At 31.8% G+C, this 24,017-nt stretch overlaps 2 protein-coding genes across 2 annotated transcripts; both read right to left on the minus strand.

Moving 5' to 3' along the window:
* Positions 1-523: 523 nt before the first annotated feature.
* Positions 524-1,381, minus strand: LOC137923113 (trypsin delta-like). The gene has a single exon (XM_068766275.1). It carries the CDS (start codon positions 1,379-1,381, stop codon positions 524-526), a length of 858 nt encoding a protein of 285 aa, XP_068622376.1.
* A 17,495-nt stretch (positions 1,382-18,876) lies between these two features.
* On the minus strand, positions 18,877-23,653 carry LOC137922956 (uncharacterized). Its single transcript, XM_068766070.1, has 6 exons — positions 23,647-23,653; positions 22,867-22,974; positions 21,526-22,256; positions 20,217-20,350; positions 19,582-19,768; positions 18,877-19,080 (listed from the first exon to the last, which is right to left on the minus strand). Exons 1-6 carry the CDS (start codon positions 23,651-23,653, stop codon positions 18,877-18,879), a joined length of 1,371 nt encoding a protein of 456 aa, XP_068622171.1.
* Between the last annotated feature and the right edge of the window lie 364 nt (positions 23,654-24,017).

Below are 24,017 nucleotides of genomic sequence, written 5' to 3' on the forward strand. Positions count from 1 at the left end.
TAGGTAAGAAATTCAAAAAATACGAAAAGTTTTTCCATTTATAGACAATTGAGATGAAATATTTTTTCTATTCAAGTAGTTGTCGGAGGAGCTACATTGTAAGTTGTGGACGATTATATACACCTGCGACAAACCGTCTACCTTGATAAGTCCAACTTCGACAAAAGATCGCTCGCCGAATTCAACTCGGATTGGCGGCTTTCGGGAAGTCCTGGAAAATCTTCTCTTTCAAAATACCACAATGTCTGAAGACGTTACCTCCGGTCTTTGACTTATAAGAAAATCTGGCTTGGATATTGAGGCATAGTTATTCTATGTATTCTGCCATCAAACTGTTGTTTTGAAATTATTACTGTGCTACTGGATATACTCAACTATTAAGGGCTTAATCGGACGAATGTAAAATAGTTTGAACACTTCGTTTGTGATAATTTATGTAAAGACGAAGTTACAAACTTTACTCAAAAGCATACTACCAAACATTTTACCAAGCTTGCTTAAAGTAATAAAAGAAAAAAAACTATTATCCATATAATGGAGTATGTGTAATTCTTAAAATCCAATCCGCATGGTACGACACATTAGTAAATATTAGCAATTTTAGATCACAGTCTCTTGGCTTCACCGCTAGAATTCCGACCAGCTTGTCTCCTGAATACAGGGGTCCAAACTCATGAACGAAGCAATCTTCATAATCGGACATATCGACGCAAATTAAACTGTCGTCCATATAAACACCGTAGCTCTCGAAACATTTGTGTGGTTCCGTGATTTTTATATCGTATTTGTCAAAATTATTAGTCAGATATACTTGTCTACCCATCGTTGATACAGTCTTCCAAATAGAAGCTTCGATATCCTTGGCTTCGTAGATGTCGACTACAGACGATTTGGATACGGAAGGATGCGTCTCAAGATTCAGTTTCGCAACTGCAATGTCGTTCTTACCGAATGGATCACTTGCGTTGTACTTCTCGTTAATCCTCCAAAACAGAATAGGGTACGTTCGTGTATAGTTTTTAATATAATTTTGTAAGAGCAGTATTCTGTGGGTTCCCGGTTTCCTGCAATGAGCGGATGTTACTATCCATTTGACCAAGACAACGCTCCCAAAGCAAGCAAACGACCACGTGTTCGATGAGTTCCTGGTGATGGCTGCGACGTAAGGGAACCTTTCGGCTGCTTCACTGGGCTGCGTGTAGTTGTCGCTTAGAGAGAACACGCCTATCGATCTGCCCACTTCGTAAACTCCTCCGTTCCCGGGCATGTACTCTCTCTTCCTGTCTTCTACTGTGATGTCCGTCGCGAACTTAACCATCACGCAAACGGCCATGATCGCAACGAATATAATTATAGTTAGGATTATGCACGCGGCTTTCATTGTAAAATTAAATACTCGCTAAAAAATTTATCTCATGTCATTTAGTTTGATATGTGTCAGAACTAATTTAGTTGCGAAGTTTGATTACTTTTTCTTTTTTTTTTGTCCTAGAAATAAAGGCGCTTGAATCCTGAATTTTAACACAATTTAACATTTTCAACAAAACTTATAATTAATTTATACAATAAAAAGTAAGAAGTCTGTTCATTCTACTATGTTTGTTTATAGTAAGTCACATTGGCTTTCAACCTTCATTTAATTTTAAACATATTTTTTTAAAAAAATTGACTTGTTAGAAATTGCATAGGCTTTTTATTATTTATTTTTCGGTCTATAGATTTATACATATACAATAGAAATTTATATATATACGAACATATTTATACGCATTTATATTTGTATGTATGTATATAAATTTCAGCAGCGTAGATTTCTCGTCTAATAGGATATTACAAGACTGTTACGTCACAATTTGTTTTCGGACTAAGTCGTAGACACACATCTGTGATCATAGGCATGTGAGCATGTACTATATGACCTTAAAAATTACTGACTATTCCTGTATTATTGATATACACAAATACCAGAAGCATAAACAAATTTATGTACCTATGAGATATACATTTTACAATCAGGTTAGAAATCTCCAGTAGCGAGATTAAAAAATCGTCAAAGAACTTTTCTTTGTAAATTTAACTAAATTTGAATGACTTTTCACAATATTACAAGATAGTACACCTTGGGAATAACGTGTTCGCCCCCAGACTATATCAATGTTATTAAATATGCTATTTTACATTCTTTTTAATAAAATATGTAGTGCCCTTAAGTTTTTTTTACCTGTTCTTCTCAGATCTGAGGTATTCATCAACAATGCGGGTGCTAGACTCATCTTGACGTCTGTTTCAGATATAATCTATCCTATGTTGAACAAAGAATTTCCGAACTTAATCATTTATTATTCAATAAATAAATGATACGTTGAAAAGATTTTATCATTCAGAATTAATATAAAGAATTTTACGAGTCACTTTATTTGCCGAAACGAATTGTTTCACCACACTGCAAAACAACTTGATCTCTCTTTAAATTGTCTAGTCAGCACAAATGTAAACCTTATCGCAATACATTAAGTACTACATTGCTAGTGTAAGAGGTGTCTTGTTAAGCATTACCGCTGAAATATATATTCGTTGTTCAGTACATTGGCTCGCGAACCGTAGTGGATCGAAGTTAGCGAGTACATGGGGCTTACAGAATTGTTTTATTGCGCATACTTTTAAAACTTTAGGACTATGCTATGAGATTAATGGCTTAGTCACCAATAAAATATTCCAATTAGATATAACTTACTTATTTAACAACCACAATTTATATTTCTTTAATAACAACTGGAGAGATTCGCTGCGTGATCCAATCAGAAACTAGAAAAACCGCAGAAGGACTAAGGTCACCGTAAAGCTCGAAGGATCGCTCGTCTAAAATGGCAAAGGGCAGAGCACACTGCTTATGGAATCGATGGCCGTAAAGGTTCTCGGGTCGTTGACCGACGCTATATTAAAAGCACTAGACTGGGCGTCGCGGCTCTTTCTGGGAGATCAATGTCTTACAGTGGGTATCAGCTGTGAAAAAGAAGATGAATAACAAATGTTATTTAGGAAAATAAAAAGCTTATATTAGTCCTATGGGAACTAAAATAGAAATGGTGAAAACATATAGAGTGTTACTTCAAGTTGCAGTGTCTCTCTCGAGGCCCTTGCACCTGGTTACTCTAAGAGTGTCTATCCAAAAAACCGAGGAGCTCGATGGCCTGTCAATCCGGTAAAATTTATTTATAACGTTCCAAGCATTTCGTAGATGGTCTCGAACTTAGCTAATAAATAAGAGGTAAGAAATAAATAAGACATAACGCTTTTAGTCACCATCGGTTTTCGTAAAATGTAAATAAAATAATATTAAAACAATTATCATTGCATCCACAGGACGTTCTTTGCGTACAGCAAAGAACGTCATGTGAGCTTTACTCCAGATTTCCAATAGTAGCAGCTTGCAACCAGCGTCTTCCAACGATGAAAATAATTATAGAATAATCAAAACGGGTGTTTATATTATATTCTATAAGATAGTTTTAGTACATAAGACGTACACTTACAGAATATGATGTATATTTTTAAAATTCTATCTTATGAAAATTAATTACTGGTATTTTAAAAAATACATATCGGCGAGAATACATTGTTAAATCACGTTATTTTTGGAAATTGATTAATGCAGAGCAGTGGTAGCGTGGCGGTAGAGGACGGATACTTGCGATTTAAGTCGCGGGTTCGATTCCAACCATACAATTTTATATCATTCACACGTTGTCGCATTATTTATTTAGAATAAATACTGCCCACAAACAAGTTGCGTAGCATAATTGGCCTATCGTGGGGCCTTAAGATATCTTTAGGGAAAGCATATGCCTTACGACAAACAAGGTTATTGTAGACACGTATTTTGTAAACACCTGATTGCCTTTTTGGTGAGCATTAGTAATGAAGCACCGAGAACACAAAAAAGATATAGGTGTCAGATGAAATGCCAAAGCGATAGGATTTCTGAACACGTGTCACCATGTGAATTGAGTATTAGATGATACTCTGGACCGCCTTATATTTGGTGTGTTAAAATTGTATTAGTGACGTCTGACACCAATGTTACAAAAAAGACTGAGAATAAATTTATATACTAAATGAATTAGCACAAAGCAGTCATTTTATTATTGTAGAAGAAATCACTGGTGTAAAAAGGTTTACAAACAAACATAAATCAAAGATTCGTTAATTATCAAATTGAATTGTTACTCCGGCTTTTCCGCTCCGTCCGGGATAAACCGAAAAACAGTTTGCGTTAGAGCTCAGCGGAGTGGATTAATTTAGTAAAGTGATTCGACACCCTCTCCATGCGATGACGTATTCCGCTGAAACGTGTCATAACAGGGTTCGTACCCTTAAACACTTCCGATAGCGAATGGTAATCCCAGGATTTGTTACAATTTGTTACAGTTATCACTAACATTTGAGTTAATCTTCTTGTTTTATTATTATGTCAACTTACATATTATGCTAACTATTAGTATAGTTTGTCATCCATTCCAAGGAGTTACTGTCTCGTGGTTAAATAGACAAGCAAAGCTGATTTAAATTAGCTACCGATTACAATAATTTGCGAAACCAATTATTACTTGCAATATCATTAAGTTGGTTAAATGAGTTAGTAAGAATAAGCCATGCTTTAATTTATAGCAATATCGAAATCAAAATACTAAAATTCATTAACATCAATAACAGTGACGTCAAACTGAGTTATTCTAACTTGTTTATTTTTTGAGGACCCAAACTCCTTCAGAGACGCGCTGTCCTGACAGTCTTAGTGCTGCTAGTATCTTTGACCTGCCGCATTCTGATAGAATAATAAAGTAATGTAACATACATCGAAGTGATTACTTTATTCATTTATTAAATGTGAAATAAATGAACTAATTTTGTTATAGGATAACACAGCGTAAGCGAAATTTTGCAATGCGTCAAACGCGCGCAGTTCAATCGGAATGATTTTCTAGAAAAATCTTCTGCAATAGATTAGAAAACTGATTGAAAAAAAATAAGTGAAGCAGCTTTTAAGTTATGACAAGACCAAGAGAAATAGGGATTCTCGATATACATAATTTATAGATAAGTTAATATAGCGGTGACTACGACATAAGCCCATAGATGACCACTGCAAGGCATTGGCCTTCCCCCAAGGATATTTATGGGGAATATACCATGTCAGGTTTGGCAGGCGGTTTGGCGATCTCAGTGTGGTATTATGATACGCAGAGGACGCTGCCTGTCCTCTGGAAACTTTTTGTGTGTAATTGCAATCCTATATAATTAATGCACAAAGTGGTAATTATGTAAAATTATATCTCGAGAATTCAACCTGCGACTTACGATTACAAAAGTCTCAGTCCTCTATCGATGAGCTACCACTGCTCGTACATAATTATATATGTTATTATTAATATACTTTATACTCTTTTAGCTGTCAGTCAAATTTCTAATAGTTTTAAATGACAGATTAAATTTGTAATTACAACCTGTCTATGTCTTGAACATCCAGTAAGACTCGATATAAAATACGCGGAATAAAATACCGTGTATAGTAAATTACTCAAAAATAAAATACACATATTTTACAGGCCCCTGGACAAATGCAAAAAATACTTTTACACACACAGACAGTATAAAAGCATTATTTTAAAGCAAATGCTTATTACTGGATTTAACAATTAAACTCATATTTTTATTAAATGTAGAGATCCAGTTCTAAATATTTTTATTCCGAAACCTGTGTGTATCAACGCCTGATGTTAATCATAGACAAGAAGAAATCGCTGTTATCGCCAAATATTGTTCTTTTTTATTTTTTTATGTTTATTGTAAGTGTAGCCACACCGTATACCAAATTTGCTATAAAACCTTACTGTTAAATTTAAATATAAAAGAATATAAAAAACACGTCAGAAATATCGAATCTAAATATAGAAAAATAGAAAGCAATCGGTACACGATTTTCAGCTGCTGCTCGATACATATAGCTATATATACTTTAAGTGAAATAATATAAGATTTGCTAAAAAAAATTTGCAATAAACAATGCTCTAATGATATACATTATTTTAGGTCATAATACAGGGTGTCTGGTAGCAGATTTATGTTTTCAAACTAAAAAAAATTATACGATATTTAATACAAAATTTTAATAGTAGTATTGAACGAACATTTATTAATATTAATTGTAAAAAGAGTTTATCTCTCATTAAAGCAGCCGCATTGGATGTAGTTAATAGTGAAATAAAATTATATCACATTTATATTTATTATCCCTATGTCCTTCTTTATTTATAAGGCTAGCAACTTAAGTTTTATTGGCAACATAACAACAAGTCTGTAATATAATGAAAAAGTCTTTAAGAATTTATGGCACTATAAATTTCATCACTTCACATTAGAGATTTACTTCAACTTAATGGTATTACGCAGACATTATGTCTGAAAAGAGATTTATTAACCTATTTAAACTTTTTTTTATATTTTATACATTATATATATATATATATATATATATAGCTTTCCAAAGAATTCACAAAATTATATATGGTTGTTATATAGTAATAAACGCAGCAGATGGTTTCTTAGAAATCAATGCATAGACTAAATAAGATGCATTTTTAGAAATTTTTTAAGGATCCTTATCCGTCCTCCTTTCTGAGAATTATAATTAACATATTTTAGGAACATCGGTTTAATCAGTTTTGCTTAGGTTCCAGGTGAATCTCTGCTCACTAGTTCTATTTTAGACTCAAAAATACGAATCCAAAAATCGATTCTCGGAAAATCGGTCTCCAAACCAAAAGAGTACACGGCTCAAGTAATATCGCATAATTTTGTTAGACATATCTAGTTAATTAAAAAAAATTAGCACAGTTTTTTTTTTTAAATAAGTCTACCAATCTTGATGTAAACAAATAATTAAAAATTTAAGATAGATAAGTTGTTTTCGTTTATAATCGTTTAAGGAAATAATAAATTTAGTCATTCGACATTTGTACACACACATAGACAAGTAGATAAATTTCTAAAGTTTTCCATTAGTGAACACATAAGACAAGTCATCTAGACTCCCCCGGCTGGAGCACCGTCGTAAATCATATGAAATAGACAACATTTTACGAGCATTGTATCTACCCTATCATCTGCTACGATTTACTGATATTAGGGATATTTTGACAAAACCATTGTGATTGCAATAACAAAACCATCAAATGTAAAATCAATACTACATATGTATTAAAAAAAATTTCATTCTTTTTAACTTTAGACAACAATTTTATAGCTAAACCAGCGTCTGTCATTTAAATTTCTTTTTTTTTATTTATTCCGTACATCTATATAGCATATATAGCTATCAAAGAAGTGGTTCGGCCTATATATTAATGAGCATAAAAATTTATCATCATTTAAGTCATAGGACGTCCACCGCTGGGCAGATAAATTGTATTATTTGTTTAGTAATTATGTAAGATCGCTAGACCTACATTGTATCTACCCAATCTATTAAGAATCAAAATCATTATCGTCCTGCTTTCAACTCTAGAAAGTTCCCCTGTAGATTTAGAATAGGACCGGTTGGAAGCGACCAGCGTTCAGCTTCTATCTATGACCTCAACAAGTTCGTATGTCCACCTCGCGAATAAATTTATTTCGATTTTTATCATATTATCAATTCAAGTGATCAATTATTAATTTAATCTTTTGAAGGAATTACTCGGATTTTTAAATTTATTACGAAGGTTGCCAAAATTGTTCTTTTTCAGTGAGAAATTGGTCAAAATTAGCGGCTCCAGACAACAGATGCAAAAGAAACATTTAATTATAATAAATAAATAGGTAACGTAAGAATAATCGTAAAAATAAAACATTAATCATATTTATTTTCATCGAAGCGTTCCTAATAAAAAGAGAATAGAGTTCCCTGTTTATATTTCGCTTTAAAATTGCCCAAACTTTTTTACGATCGTTATGGCGATAAAGTAATTAAAGTAAGAGGGTTCCGCGGATATAAAAGTTTGAAACAATTGACAATAATTAACAACATGGAAACTGTAATGTCGTTTGCACATGTCGCTATTTGTTTTTTGTTCTTATTTAGACATCTATATTAAAATTTGACAAGAAGAATCACCTTAAGAACGCAACGTAGCGTTAAAAATTAATGGAATTTTTCTCAAAAAATACAGACTTTAAAAAATCTAAGGTTTTTGTGTCAAAACATAACTTGATTCTCAATTTATGGGATTCCTTAAAACGGAATATTTTCAATCTTTGTCTATTTATTATCTTTGAACTTCTTAATATTTGCTTTAGAACGAAGTTTCCCAACGTAGAGCCCACGCTCCACAGGGGGCCAATTTGATTCTTAAGAGAAACTATTCCAAAATGGACTCGAAACGAATTTAACCCTTTCGCTTTAAATTTCAAAAAAAAAGGTTTTTGTTCCACAGGCGGGCGTAAGAATTTAAAAAAGCTAAGGTACCCCACCTCAGCCTTATAGAATATAAAAGATTGGAAAATACTGCTCTAGAACGTTCGATATAAAATTTCTGCATCTAAACTTTTTCTAAATATCCCCCTATTTATTTGTGCAGTCCATTTAAAAATTTAAATAAATTTTTTCAGTAAGGTTATATAGTTTTGAATATTGGTTACAGTTCGGTGTAATAAACTAAAAAGTTCTGCCAAAATTAAGAATATTTTAAATTTATCACAACTATCGCCATTATGAACATTACGGTACTTTTTTCGTGACTCTCTTTTTAGCAAACTTTGCTAAAACTGAAGGTTTTACGGGTTGTGTGTAGATTGTGACGTCGTTTTCCATGATCATAAATTATTATAATCTTAAATTATCGGTACAACTAATATTTATAAATAATAAATATAAACACTAATTTAAGAAGAAAGCATTTTACACTTACGTAAAATGAATTTAAGGCGCTGAAACACTTTAAGAGCTAATACGTGTACTCGATTTAATGCACTTTTCTAATATTGAGTCTGTTGTTGGGGATTCGGGCGAGCAGGAACGGATATACTCTGAGTTTGTTTATTATTACAAATAAAAAAAACCATGCCTCCCCTTTTCTGAGCTCTAAGCTCCCACAGTTTGTTATTATACTTTCTATTTTTGTTAAAAAAATACAAATTACTCTCATTTACAATTTATTTGGCAGCTATAAACATTAATTATTAGTTTAAATATTATATTTATAGTTTTAAAATAATGAAATATGCGTTTAAAACACAATTCCGATATAAAGTATTAACTTATCTAGAAGTTTTACAAATACATGGTTACACGGTTAAAACTTATAGTTTGATTTGATTATTTATAAATCTGATAATCTACATACATAATCTACATAAATCAAGTTAGAGAGAAAGCCAAATATATTACAAATACACCTTAGGATTTAAAGAATATTAACTACTAGTGTGAAGTATTTTTCAACCATTAAAACTTTCGTAATGGTCAGTTCATGGTCTTGATACTAAATAAATATTTGATAACGTTGTATCTCTGTTCGCTTAACATATGTAATACAAATCTTATGATATACTTCCTGTTACCGCTGAATAAAAGACGTGCTAAGTCACTCGCTATTTTTAAGAAAATGGCTAAGAAATGTTTGCTAAACCATTGATTATTTATTCTTTAATTCATTTTTTTTCCATATAAAGAATCGTATTTATAATTAAGTATTATACTTTATTTATTATGAGAATATATGAATAAATGTCTGCTATATACATAAGTATGAATACTTACGTATATTTTGTCTATATATACGAGTTTGCCTAACAGTATATAAATAAAGTCTATGAATAAGTAGATTTCGGATTTCCAAATATACATAAAAAGTCCAATTTTTTTTCAGGACCAGCCTGGGTTTTTTTTCATTTTTAATTAATATCATATTGTAATCATTACTATCAAATTCTAGACGAAGATACAAAATACCCCAAAAAAACTAAAAAATATATATAGCTGTTTTAGAGTTATAAATAACGTAACCAACCCGACTTTGATTAATAACAAGGTTATTTTATATATAAACACGTATAAAACAATTTTTACAAATGGCAATATATATATGCTGCAATGTATAAATTAATATTTTTTTTTACAAAATTACTTATAAATTGTTTATACATTTCTACAGTACAAGCCATTTGTTATGAAATAAATATTAAACAGAAACACTTGTGAGCCAAGTCTCCTTTGCTTCGTCAGCACTTAGTTAAAACAATATTCTTGGTTCGGCGGACTGCGGTTGGAGCCGAACAATTGTGGCGTAAACGCGGTGACAATTAAAATGTTGTTAATGGTTAAAATAACAAATGTTATGAGTCCCCGGGGGGTGTTTGTTGGGGTGAAACATTAAGAGATGGGGGAACTGCAATTGCGGATATCCAATTTAATCTGAAGTCAAGCTAATTGTTAACGTTCTTCAATGAGCAAATGCGAGCTTTTTTATTATTTTGTACTTAATGTAATGTTACCCATGGTGATATTTATTATTATAAAGTTTTAACATAAAATAGCATGTTATTTTATTAACGGTAACTAACTTTATGGTCCTCACACGTTTTATGTATAAGAGATTTCCAATTATGTACAGACTCATCACTATATCTCAGGAAACAAGAATAAGAGGCTTGAAATTATCAGAATATTCATTTTGTTCATCAATGCATATATTTATACTATACTTTTTTTAGATATGAAACTTGGTCATATTATTTTTTGGTTAAAATTACCAGGAATGCATTTAATTAAATTACATTCACAAAAGGCACTGCGAAACAAGCGAGGTATAGCCAGAATATTTAATAATGTAATATATAAAAGGACTATACTAACGTTTATACAAAGTATTACGCGTCTTAATCAATTTTAAAAGAAAATTTTTCGGTCTGCAATATTTACTTCTTCAACGGCCTTCCGGTGAAGAAACATGTATACATCGAAATGGTTTTTAATTTTTAGAGAAAGAAGAAGTCACATAGTCAAACCTGTTATTTGATATGGTACCATGCTCAAACTTTCACCAGTGAGTTTAGAAACAACTTAATTTTACTTGCGGAGTCGACAAGCGCGTTACTTTGTACCTAACGCGAAGCAGCCCTTGCACCAAGTTTATGTAGAATATTATTACCACTTACCGATGCAATTTACTGATTATCTCTGAATCTTCTTATATATCATTCGCCTGTTTTGTAAATGAACTGTTTGCTTATGCACAGTCAAAGAACTACCTTTATTTATTCTCTTAAACTCATTATACCTTGCTACACAACAATACATAGTTGCTTTAGTAGACGCATTGGTCTACGCAACTTGGTCGAAATCATAATTTTTCCAAGTACATTGTGATCAGAAATTATTGCACGAAAATATCCCCGGCACAGATCCACAGTAAACTTTCATAATACAGTTAAAAATGGTTTTATAACATTTGTTAATAAACATATATTTTAAATTAGTCGTATATTGCCTTCATTATACAGATAATAACTTTTATTATAAAACTAAAGATTTTATATATGTATATAACGGTATCATAAACAGAATGTTATTTATTATGTCCATTGATACAAAGTATAATTCCTATACAAAAAATGACGGTGAACTTATTACCCAAGACAAACAACGCAAAGATAAATTGATAAAAGTAGATGAAATAAATAAATATCATCAAAAGAATAAAAGAAATAGAAAGAAAAATGGATAAGATTATTCAAACGATTACATTACACAAATTATCAGTAGTAATAATTCCCACAGATACTACCAGTTACAGAAAAAAAAATTATAAGCGTATCACGTTCATGAATTGCTAAGCAACTTAAATATGGTTTCGATAAAAAAGGACGACGTAACGAAACAAATTTCGGCGATCATTGTCAGAGATGTAATATAGGCTTGTCCATAACAATCGGAATAAATAGTTCTATTGTTGTTACTGTTAATACGCAACCCTGAGTAAGCTACTTGTCGTGATCCGAAATAAGAATATATCAATCACATTGCAACAAAGGGAACCGCTGACTTGCATTTCCACAGGGAAGTCGATTGCCAAAATTCGGAATAAATATTAATAATATCGAGTAAACAATAAAAGTTTACGAGCCGACGTTCGTACAAAGCACAATGGCCCGTTTCGTTGAACAAATTGATGCTTTTAATGTGACCATGTTCAGCGCTCAAGACAGGACAAACGCGTTTTTGTTAATATAGATCTGTAATATTCTTGAAGAGACATTCGTAAAGAGAGGACAAGGGTTTAATGATTCGAAAATTATCTGAGTAATTGCAGAATTAATAAACTTTATTTTGTTTAAGTATATAAAGAAATGGATAAAATTCGCTCAGATTCATCCTAATTTTTCTAGAAGCCAATTGCGAACTTTTTGCTTACATTTTATGGTAAATGTTATTTTAGTTATTTACGTTGTTATACATTAAGTTTCCAATAAAGTAATGTTTTGATAGAAATAATTATACAAAAATATTTTTGTGACGCGTTACTACTAGTACTAGCAGTGTATTATTCAGTGTATTCAGTGTATTGTTGTTTTAGGAGCATAGTATTTAAAATGAAAATCTGTCGAACCGCTTATCATAACTTTGAGTATCCCATGGCTATTTTATATGGCGTTCATATTTGGCATCGTCGTTTACGTATCCTGAATTTTGGGAAAAATTTATTGGTTACATACAGTTACATCTTTTTCCCGCTTCTAGGGCGGATCCGGAATGACGTCACGGCGGAAACGACACGCCGGAAGCGCACGATCTGTCGCGGGAGGCTTTTTCGAAGTTGCATTTCATTGTTTTGTTTGGAGGAGATAGAAATTTTTTTGTATTTATTTGTACATACTCGTAGAATAAGATAAAAACAGGGAATAATATTGAAACATAAGGAAAATCCACAGTTTTATTTGTTGTAATATTTATATGAAAAATAAATTTGAATTTCAGGCATTATAAGTGTAGAAACTAAATAGAGTTTTACTTTTATGTAAATTACAGAAGTGTCGTTAGCTCTAACTCTTATGCTTTTGTTTTAATTTTCATTTTGCGATTATAGTATTGCAATATACATCTCTCATAACTCAGGTAAATCTATTTTAATTTATGTTCTTGAAATATAGTCAATTACTACAATTGTATAATGTAGAATTAATTTTTTTTTTTCAAGATTTAAATTGCGGAGACCAAGAACAACCACATTACTTTATACTAGTGTTTCCCAACGTAGTATGGCATAGTCCGTGCGCTCTGAAAATGCAGAGAATTGTAGTTAGGCTTGTGTGCAATGAATATTCACTGTATTCAACGTGTACCGACACAGGTATAATCATTTCACAGCTTACGGCATTATCAAACCAAAAGAAATAAAAAATTAAATTTGCCCATTGCAAATTTCAAGAAATTAAACTATAAACTGGCCATGCGAATTAAAATTAGCGAATTATGATTTGTAAGGCTATTTTAAATTAAACTGTTGGTAGCGCTAATCCAAGCGATGGAAGTCTCAATACTCGCGTCGACGATTAAAACAAAGTTTTCTTGAAAATTTATCATTTGTCCAAAAATTGTTTTTTTTTTTTTATAACTATCGACCCATCAAACGATGTGTGCTGTGACTCGATTCGAATCTATACAAATAATGAAAAAATATTTAATTAACATAGCATTTAAGGTAATGCTTTTGATACAAAACATAAAAAACAAAAAAAATATAATAGTATTTATTTAATACTTTTCCAAACCGGGATCAATTTGTATATTACTTATTGATTATTGACCATGTTAATAATATGGACTATCAAAATTGACACCACAAACATTAAAAGACCGCTGTTGTAGTTTATTTATCGACATTGTATTATGCAATATAACCGCATGTCTGCAAAGTATGTTGAAGTTTTTAAAAAGAAAGATAACTTTAGAAAGATTTTTCCGATTTCATTGAATCAATAAAGTTGTTGGCGTAACCACTTCCCTGTGCGGATTATTTTTTATACATAATACATAAATTGCCAATACTCTTCCCAATGCAATTAACAGTTCAATTATTCTCGTAGAAATTCCTTGTTTTATTCTAATTAGAAAAAACAATGTTGTTATTAAAAAAAAACCTTATAACATTCTTTTTTATGGACAAGGGTAAACTAAATATAACCCTGTGCTGGTTTAAAGCACAAGACGGTGGGTGATATATCCTTGTGTTTAATGATACAAACGACGTTTAGTGCTGAAAGCATCTCCGTGCGTTGCTAAAAATATGAATAAAATATACGGCGCAGACATGTATGTAAATGTAAGGCTCAATGAGGCGTGCTCACTCGGTGCCCCCACGCCGGGGCGCTTAATCATTGGGGAGGAAAGTGGCGTACTATGATTTATTTTTGGTACTTTAGTCGGATTGCTTGGCTATCAGATTGAAATCGTAACGGCTGTCTTAAAACTAAAGGCGTTTTTTATTGTTTTTTTTTATTTATATAGTCAATGTTTATTACTTTACTCAATTACACAGTCTATTTAACATATAAAATATTAATAAATATACTTTCTCTACTAATTTTCCACTAATACTTCTCCAACCATATACGAGTATCATCAATCATATATACGTTACGACAAAAGTATATACCTTAGAGAAATAGCTATATTTGATAAGCCTTTTTTGGGTTTGTTTAAGTCTCGATATTTCTTTTTTTTAAATTCTGTATTTATGTAAAAAAATGAAGTCATTAGTTATTATTAAGTTTCCACAATTTGCAAATAAATAAACACAAATTTTTTACTTTATTTTCTGGCTTTCAAATTATTCCTCTTATCTTTTTTATATTGATAAAAAAGTGAATGAAGTAAAGCAGAAATATTATCATGTATAATTTGCTTATTGTTTAATAAAGGTGCCGATAAATCGTTTATTTTTTAAAATATATACTTAGTTACATTCCCTCGTTTTTTTTTTTCCAATTCAAGTAATTCAGTTAATCAATATATTCCAATGTGGTCCTTAATATGGCACTTTTTGACTTATGATTTTTTATTTAAAGTATATTTATTTTTGATACTAAATATTGACACAATTGAACCATATTTCTATGACTATTTATAAATTTTGTCGTTCATTAAAATAAAATAATATAATACTATATAAGCTATTAAAATATAGATGAGTCTAAATTTATGATAACAGAGAAACTGGCAGATGTGTATTCATAAATCAAATCATAATTAAATATAAAGTTAACAAACGCGTCTACACTATTAGTTAAGTGAAGTAAGTAACATTTAAAAGCTCTTATATTTCAATCACCTAAACCCCTCAAAAGAACGTCTCGTTAGGCCAAATGGACGCAGCTTCCTTTCGAAGATAACTCAATGAAATAACACATAAATACAAATTACGGCCATAGGCAGACGGGCTGGCATTTAACGAGTCACGCTTCACTGGCTCTAGCCGGGATGCTGGAACACTTAGATGGATTTTTACTGCCGAAAGTCCACCCCAACTCTGAATGTTTTTATATGTTTATTTATATACTGCTTCTCTGAAAGTGAACTTTCATCGTTTTGTCGTCAGTTCTACAAATTGCAAAGAATATTTTATGAAAATAAATGTTGTTTACGTAGATGTTGATGTATATTTTAAAACGCGAAGGGATTTTATTAAAAAATACTCACCGATGCTTATTTTTTACTATAAAAATGCACTTAAGTAACACCCTCTTCCCACAAGGTTGTTAATAACGGCATTGGTGCTTTTCATATCAAGACGTTTTATAATGCCTTTCAATAACTAAAGAGTTTCAGTAAATACCGCTGTATTCACCGCACCTCAGTACGGCTAAATTAATGTAAAACTCCGAAAAACGGGATCCTCAGTTATGAGGAAGCAACGAAGGAGAATGTGCTTGATGGCAGTAATATCCCATGAAGCAAACCTAAGGAAGCAGCTTCTAACTTATTTCCTCTAAACACTAATACTTTTCTTCGTGCATAATTTAATGGTTTTGTATAAAAACAAAGTAATATTATCAGTTTATAAGACATTATGTTTTCACCTGAATCTGGCATTGGAATTATTTTTTTATGTATTTATACCGTAGTTTATTAGAGTTCGATTTTTCCATCTTATAAGAAGAGAACAATGGAGTAGGCTTTGCTCGTTGCGAGATCGAATCAGAAATAAGGAGATCTGCTAAAGAACCAAAGTCTCGAGAAACTTAGCTTGAAGAAATGCCCGTTTGAAGTGGCAGTGTACGGAACACAGGTGGTGACCACGAGCAGGTAGACCGAAGATATAGTATTCACATCATCAACAATAATTAACAAGTTTGAAGCTACCTAAGAGCGACTGAAATATAGACGCTTTACTCTTCAATCCTATTCATGAACATACGTAAGCACTCGAATCGACAGGAACATAAAAATAAAAGAATTATGATATGAAAAATTATGATAGTATATATTATATTAACAAAGTGACTGAACGAAACGATGCCTTAATGTTTTAATTTTAAACAATCAATATTGCTACGATAACACTTAATACAATTATGCTGTAAGTTAAAGTTCTATAGGTAAATGTTTATTGTCATGAACGCAAATCTTTCCAGAATGTTTGGAGAAAATTTAGATTTCGCGTGGGAGTGTTGTTTCATTTTGTTTCGTATTGAAATTTCTTTTACGTTTTAAAATAAACCTGGCAACAATTGACAACCAGTAAAAATTATTGATATTGCATCATGTAGGTCATTCGTAACACATCATTTAGATCATATATTTATTTTAAAAAATTGATGATTCTTATTTTAATACTAAAAAAAGTTAATGAGGAAATTTCATAGAGATGTACCTTTTGAAAAGTATGCTGAAAATTATCTAGCAGTTTATAAAAAGAGATATTACACAAATGACGCCTCACTGTTATATCATTATATTTATGGTCATAAACATGTCATAAAATATATAATTGGATGGTCATATGAGAATTTTAATTACAATAATGACCGCTTCGTGAAATATATTCCTTGCGTATATACAATTTAAGCCCGAGACCAGACTCCCCGATAAGATCGGATTTCGCTATCTGTTTGGAAGTGCAATAAAACTTAACTGGCTCTATCTAATTAACGCAGCAGTATCGGATAGCGTTGTGGTCAGCGCTGTGAGGGGTCCCCCTCTCGGACAGTGCGCTAAAATAACAATACAGACTATACAAACTTTGTCTTTTATTGCCTGCAATACTAATTGTCAACTTTAAAATTTACTTTTTTGTTTAATTCACAAAATATGTTTAAATTGCACCCACATAGATATTACAATAACATATTAATATTAACATAAACATATACAACCTCCTTCAATTTTACTCTTCTTGTACTTGATAAATAAATTCATAAGTATATGTATATCACACATCGTTGTTATTCAAACAAAAACTGTTATTTGTAAGAACAATATTGTCATTTTGATATTATAAAATGTGTTTAGTCGTGAAAAGAATTATGTTATATATTAATCTTTTTGATGAATATTTCTTTGATTAATTAATCATAACACTGAAAGTCCAAAATCTCCCAAAAGTAGTCTTGCTTAGGTCTCACAAGCTTCTTCCTTTTTTTATACGAAATGAATACGTGATATTCGTGGTTTAAAGTGGATTTATTACATTGTACATGAACTGTTTATATTCTATAATCATCTTCCATCTCACAGGAAGACTCATTATGCCCTCTTTCCAAAATTGTTAAAGTTTGCTTACATAGTATTTATCGTAGCTTTTTCATGATAATTTTATTTAGAATTTCGGAAATGGTTTTTTTTAAGAAGAGATACAAGTAATAACCGGTTGGAATGCAAGGGATGAGGTAAAATGTTCCAATCAAAATAATAATTTTTGCCTTACGGTCAACGCAACATGGAGTTAGCGTTGTTGTGAAAGAAATAGGCGCTTCTGCGGTTTAGCAATGCTGATCACATTTCTGTTACGGTGACTTTTAATAGATACATTTGAATCATAAGTTGCAATATTTGCTAGCATTGATCACATCATCTTTAGAAAGAAACTTATAGTAAACTATACCTTTTCAGACCCACTAAATGCACAAAAAATTTTCATATGAAGTCCAGGCGGCAGTTGAAGATCTTTTTCCTTATACCAATCGTGTTTTTGATTCAAATGTTGGTATAAAATGAAATGTCATAATTGTAAAATATAACGTAAAGACAATACAAACGATGGATCTAGGTTTAGTTATTAATGCTTCACAATGTGTTTTCTTTTAATACAAATTTTCCAATCTTGTCAAAGTTATTTGTTCAATGTAACAAACAAATACATTCACCTTATCTGACGTGAATACATAAATATTTATGAGGCTATTTCGAGCCCTGCAGTACCTAGGTACATCTCCGTTAACGTAGGTGAGGGGTGTTCCTCGATACGAACCACCCAACCAATAGCAGAGTGACGCAAACAGGTGGGCGCGGGGCGGCCATCTTGTTTTCGCCTAGATTTTCTTTAAGTATTTACAGAGTAAATCACAAAATGGTTGATTCAATCATTACTAAATGCAATGGTTGATTCTTCTTGTCAATTATTTACGAAATACTCATAATATTTTTTTTTATATTAAGATGAATCTGAATAAAACGACATGTATGACGATTTATGATTTTTTAAAACGTTTTATTGTTTCAAAATAGTTTAAAACATACACGAGGACGTACAAAAAAACGACACTTGCTCTTCCACTCTACAGTCATAAACAGATACAAAATATTGGTATTGGAATAATTTACAAAAACGTGCACGTTGATTTTTAAACACATTCAAATCCATTGCTGGTGACAATATTATATAATACTACAAACAAGTTAAGGTATGAAAATGTGAGATTTGAAACACTCTTATTACAAAGTGCACCAGGACACACACACGCAATAAAACGGGCGTAGAGGGATATACTACGGGACAACGGTACTAATGATGCAGTTGGACTTACAGTGCAACCGTCCTCAACGTCCTGCAAACACAAAGTTTACATATCATTTTGTAGACAATCCTTAGAGGCTGATTGGTTACAGGTTTAAAAGTTTTAAAGAGGCAAAAGTAAACCTCATTTATTGTCAATTAATGCACGAAGATGCATCTAAAGTGTACACATTACACAAAAATGAATAGTTTCAGAAATTATAAACAGCGTAATGATTACACAACAAGAAAAAACATTTTCTAAATTATTTTAGGGATTTCTATATATTAAAATTACGTCACTGCATACTTTGCCAGAAGTCATTTGCCTGCCGCATACCAAAACAAAAAAATGTAACTCATTTTACAGCTTCTACGGATTCATTAAACTCAGGAGTTTCGTATCTAGAATACGCGAACTGAAATACCTTCTAAGTAGATGGAGGTTCGTCTTTATATATTCAAAACATTGCCAGACAAAAATATCATTTTACGTTTCAACGAATAAAGTTGCAGCAAACATTTATGAATAATATAGAAAGGCATAACTAACATCGAGGATGTACTCAAGCCTAGCCATTCGGTGGCTAGCGAAGTGATGCCCTCTTGTCGGCCACTCCCTGTTCCTGCAGGTCCTTTGCGTGTACACTCCGCTTATGTCAATTCTCCGCATTGAACACCCGCCCGTCCAGTGACCCCACACCGATCGCTTGTCTCGTGAATGGACGCAGTAGTTGTTGCTAAAAATAGAAACTATCAATGGTAGCTACATAGATTCCTACGAAACCTAAAGGCGCACCTGCTTATAGCACTTGTTATTAGTAAATGCTTATAGCAGCTGCTATAACTAAAATCTTATAGCTGCTGTGTCTATAGGTTAGTATTAAAAGCGTTTTAAATATTGAAATAGTGAAGAAAATATAGCGCGTAAATAAAGACGCATCCATGACGATCGCTTACGGTAGTCCTTATTAGAGAGCTTGAGGTCACCCATAGAGCAACGATATTTACTCGGAGTCTCGCTGCTAGATCGAATCCTGAATCGAACCGATCGAATTCTATTGGAAATCTATGGATGTTGAAAATAATTATGATAAAGTAAGTATCTGGAATATAACTTTCAAAGATTAAGCATTCAAAAATATATCTAAATATATAAAATACTTATCGCTACTGTTGAATACTAACATGAATTCGTCATATTGGCAATACTTTTTAAACTTGTACGTATATTCTCGCAGAGAGAAATCATCGCGCGAAAAGGCATCTTCACATAGAGAGTTTTGAGGAATTTTATTCTCTTCCAAACCACAAACGTAGCACTGTTGACATTCGTAAATTAGTTAAATACTTTCCTTTTTTAAAAGACGTAATTATCTATTTAACAAAAATACAAATGTTAAATATGCTATTTAAAATTAAATTATAATTTAGTTACACCTGAAAAGACTCGTGTAGTGTCTTTCCAAACATTACTTTCACATGCTGAAAGAGATCGATAAACTGGTAACTGACATAACTTATTCAATTGAAGACGAATCTATTCTACGCTTACTACTCGTATAATATTAGTACACGAATCTTTTCAGTCAAACTACATTTATTATATCAACCCTGACTTTGACTAGGAGTCTTCCTTATTCAATAGATCCTTAAATATCTATCTCAATTGCAGTTTAACGAATTACTAACTATAGATAAAGGCGAAAAGCATCGAAAGTTCCAGATTTTGTTAATAAAACCAAGCATTTATGTCATATTAAAATTATTCCGATTAGGATTGTGTCAGATTGCCAGATAACATCCGATTTATGTTGGAAATGTATTTATTTACTCTGAGCCTATTTTCGCTCTTTATCTCCCCTCATTTAATATACTTGTTCTTGTTGCCCTAATATTCTTATTATTAAGACAGAAGAAACTGCTGGCTTGTAATTTAATATGATGACAAAATAATCGCAGCAAAAATAGTGTTATATATATATAGGAATCTAGCTATCTCTCACCCGCTCCGCGTGGCCTGCGCAGCCTTTTGTGATGTAATTTCATAAAATCTAGTCTTTTAGAAAGTTTCATATATTTACCTATAGTTGAACGTACACGTTTTTCATTAAACGCCACCTATATCCTTTTGAGATTAAAATTTCGTTCATAGCTAACCTATACCTAGCGAAAAAATTATTCTTAAAGAATGTCAAGTCTTTAAGCTTTATGATTCTAGAAATATCTTGATGAGTCAGTACATAGGTACTTTGAACCAGTCCTATTGGAAGTTTAATTGTTAGGCCTATGTCCAGCAGTGAACTTCCTACCTAAGTTCGTTAATAGTAATGAAATGATGATAGATAAATAGATTCGAAATATATATCCAATGGAAGATTAGTTCAAAAGCCAATATTTATTTTATGGCATGAAGTTATAAAAAACAAGCTAGAAATTGTGGTTTGGCCAATGAGAAAAAAAAATTAAGTTAATACTAGAAAAATGGATATACAACCAGAGTTACTAATTTTCCAGTTTTATTACGTTCGTCGTAAAAATAAGATGGCTTCGTATATCGTGGCGATGTTCCAAAACTCATCATAGTGTATGGACACAAAGGTGCTGTCCCTTCACCTGAGTCCCTTAGCAACGGTTTTGGTTTTAACACAGTTGTCAAATTCGCGATCAGAGTTAGAAGTGATATAATGTCAATCAAATCATTTTTATCTCCCTCTCTCTTTAATGGTCTCTTTGAAATATCCGTACTCGTTGGAAATGATTCGTTTAAATGTGGAATTGTTGTTGGAGCCAATTTTTCCTCTTTGTACGTTTTTATTAAATCTATTATCAAAGGAACAGCTACTTCTTTAAGCGATGTATGAACGGATATGTTTGTAGATAGTGAATCTGTAGTAGTATCAGAAAATATAGTTGTATTTTCGGTGTATTGGCTATAATTTGAATATCTCTCAGTGTAATGCATTTGTGAGGTATACGCTAGAAGGTTCGTGGTTTCATCTAGAGTATAAATATTAGTCCCACATTCTAAATCTTCTTCGTCGATAGAATTATTCTCATTAAATGATTCATTTGCACCAATTATTTTGTGGTTTACACAAGATCTTAAATTTTGTTTCTTTTCATCTTTCGTATCAACTAAACTATTGTTAGGAATCAAGATTGTTTGCAACTGATCGCCTAAATGATCCTCCGTGATATTGCCCGCAATGTAGTCGTTTAATACTCCTGCGAAAAAGATATTAGTTAAGATACAAATTATAGAAATTAGAGAAAGAATTTAGATAAAGATAGCAAGAAAAATAAATTAATTAATATTACTATAAGAATACAGATTTTAATCAATTTAAATAAGAGTAAATGTAAAGCCAAAATACTTGGAAACTAATAATTCAATTTGTTTTCTATCGTCTTGCTCTGTAAGGGTAAATTGGTAAAATAGTGAAGTAAGAGCTAGACTAATTAAATTACATTTCAAATTATTTGAGTTTTCCTCGAACAAGGTGACCAAATGGGCTGCGAAGCAAAACTACACAACTATGTTTAAGTCGCAATGATTGCGTTATAAAATTGCGTATTTTTTGTAAAGAAATTATCGAGGGTGGTTTAATTGCTTGTTGGCGCATGGACGACACAAGACGTAGTTGTCTCATTGACTTTGAAGACATTCTTGTGCTACTTGTCGAATAAAAAAGATTCTCGAAAACTATTATATTAGAAGTGCGTTGTGATCATTTGAAAAAATATTGCTTACACTGTTTCTTCCACAAATAACATGAGATACGCAAAATGACCGACATCAAATTAAGTGCTAAAAATACTGTGAATGTATAGTTACCTTCTAATAATTTCCATTGCTGTGAATTGAGGTTTTGCAGGTGCGGTTGAAGGTTCTCATACCTTTTCACTTTTTCAGCTATGTCGTCTAGTTCGATTGGTTCGCTATCTTTGGGTATAAACGTATATAATTAAACATTGCATCAATAACACATTATCTTAACAAGAATATAAATGACTATAAACACCGTATCAAACGTTCTGGTTACCTTTTTAGTCAAGTAGCATGTTCGTTTGTGATATAAACATATTTTAAATAATATTGCTTGTAACATTTTGGAAAATTATATGTTGTGTGAAAACAAAATTAATTGTAATAAAGTGCAAAAACATAACTGACTTTCGATTTTAGTGGAACTAATGTATACAATTGATAAAAATAAAAAAATAAATATTTTAAATTACTTGACGAATGATTTATAATTCGAAGTATAGTAACTTTTGAATTATAATGCCATAATTAATTATTAATATGTTATATTCAATATACGTTAAAGACAGTAATTTCGGATCACGGTTAATATTACATTTCATCTTAGTTCGTCGTGTCATCTCGTAGACACACATTGTAAAGCATAGGATTTCCCTAAAAGTATCCATGGGGGATATACCATAATCGCCACGCTTGGCAGGCGAGTTGGCGATAGCAGAGTGGGATTATGTTCAGTCGAGATGGGAGTCTTATAAAACACTTAAAATATACTTTTTCGTACGTAGAACTAGTCGTGTTTTGATGAGAACTTATAGAAGATCACTTTGTTACAAATTACTATCGAATTACGGCCCATTGATATATTCATACATTTTCAACATTAAAATGATATGGGTTTCCTATCAGAGAAATCACAAAAAATTTTATAGTCTGTCCTTTCTAAACATCCATCTCTTCTCTACTTTCTTTTCAGCCGATAGACGCTCACTGCAAGGCATAGACACGAAAGATATTTATGCTGAATTTACTGACTAATAATTATTGGCATACGAGTTGGCGATCGCAGTGTAGAATTATATGTAAAGGGCGCTGTTGCCCATCCTCTGGAAACTTGTTCTTGGCTACTTGAGCGGTGAGGATCCTTTATAATTAATGTAATATGTGAATAAAAAGATTATCCCGGGAATCGAACCCGCGAAAAGACTAGTCCAATCCTCTAC

The sequence above is a fragment of the Battus philenor genome, unplaced genomic scaffold (assembly GCF_028537555.1).
Source record: "Battus philenor isolate CCGP_79_NKW_IND1 unplaced genomic scaffold, ilBatPhil1.0.hap1 SCAF_20, whole genome shotgun sequence".
Lineage (NCBI taxonomy): Eukaryota > Metazoa > Arthropoda > Insecta > Lepidoptera > Papilionidae > Battus > Battus philenor.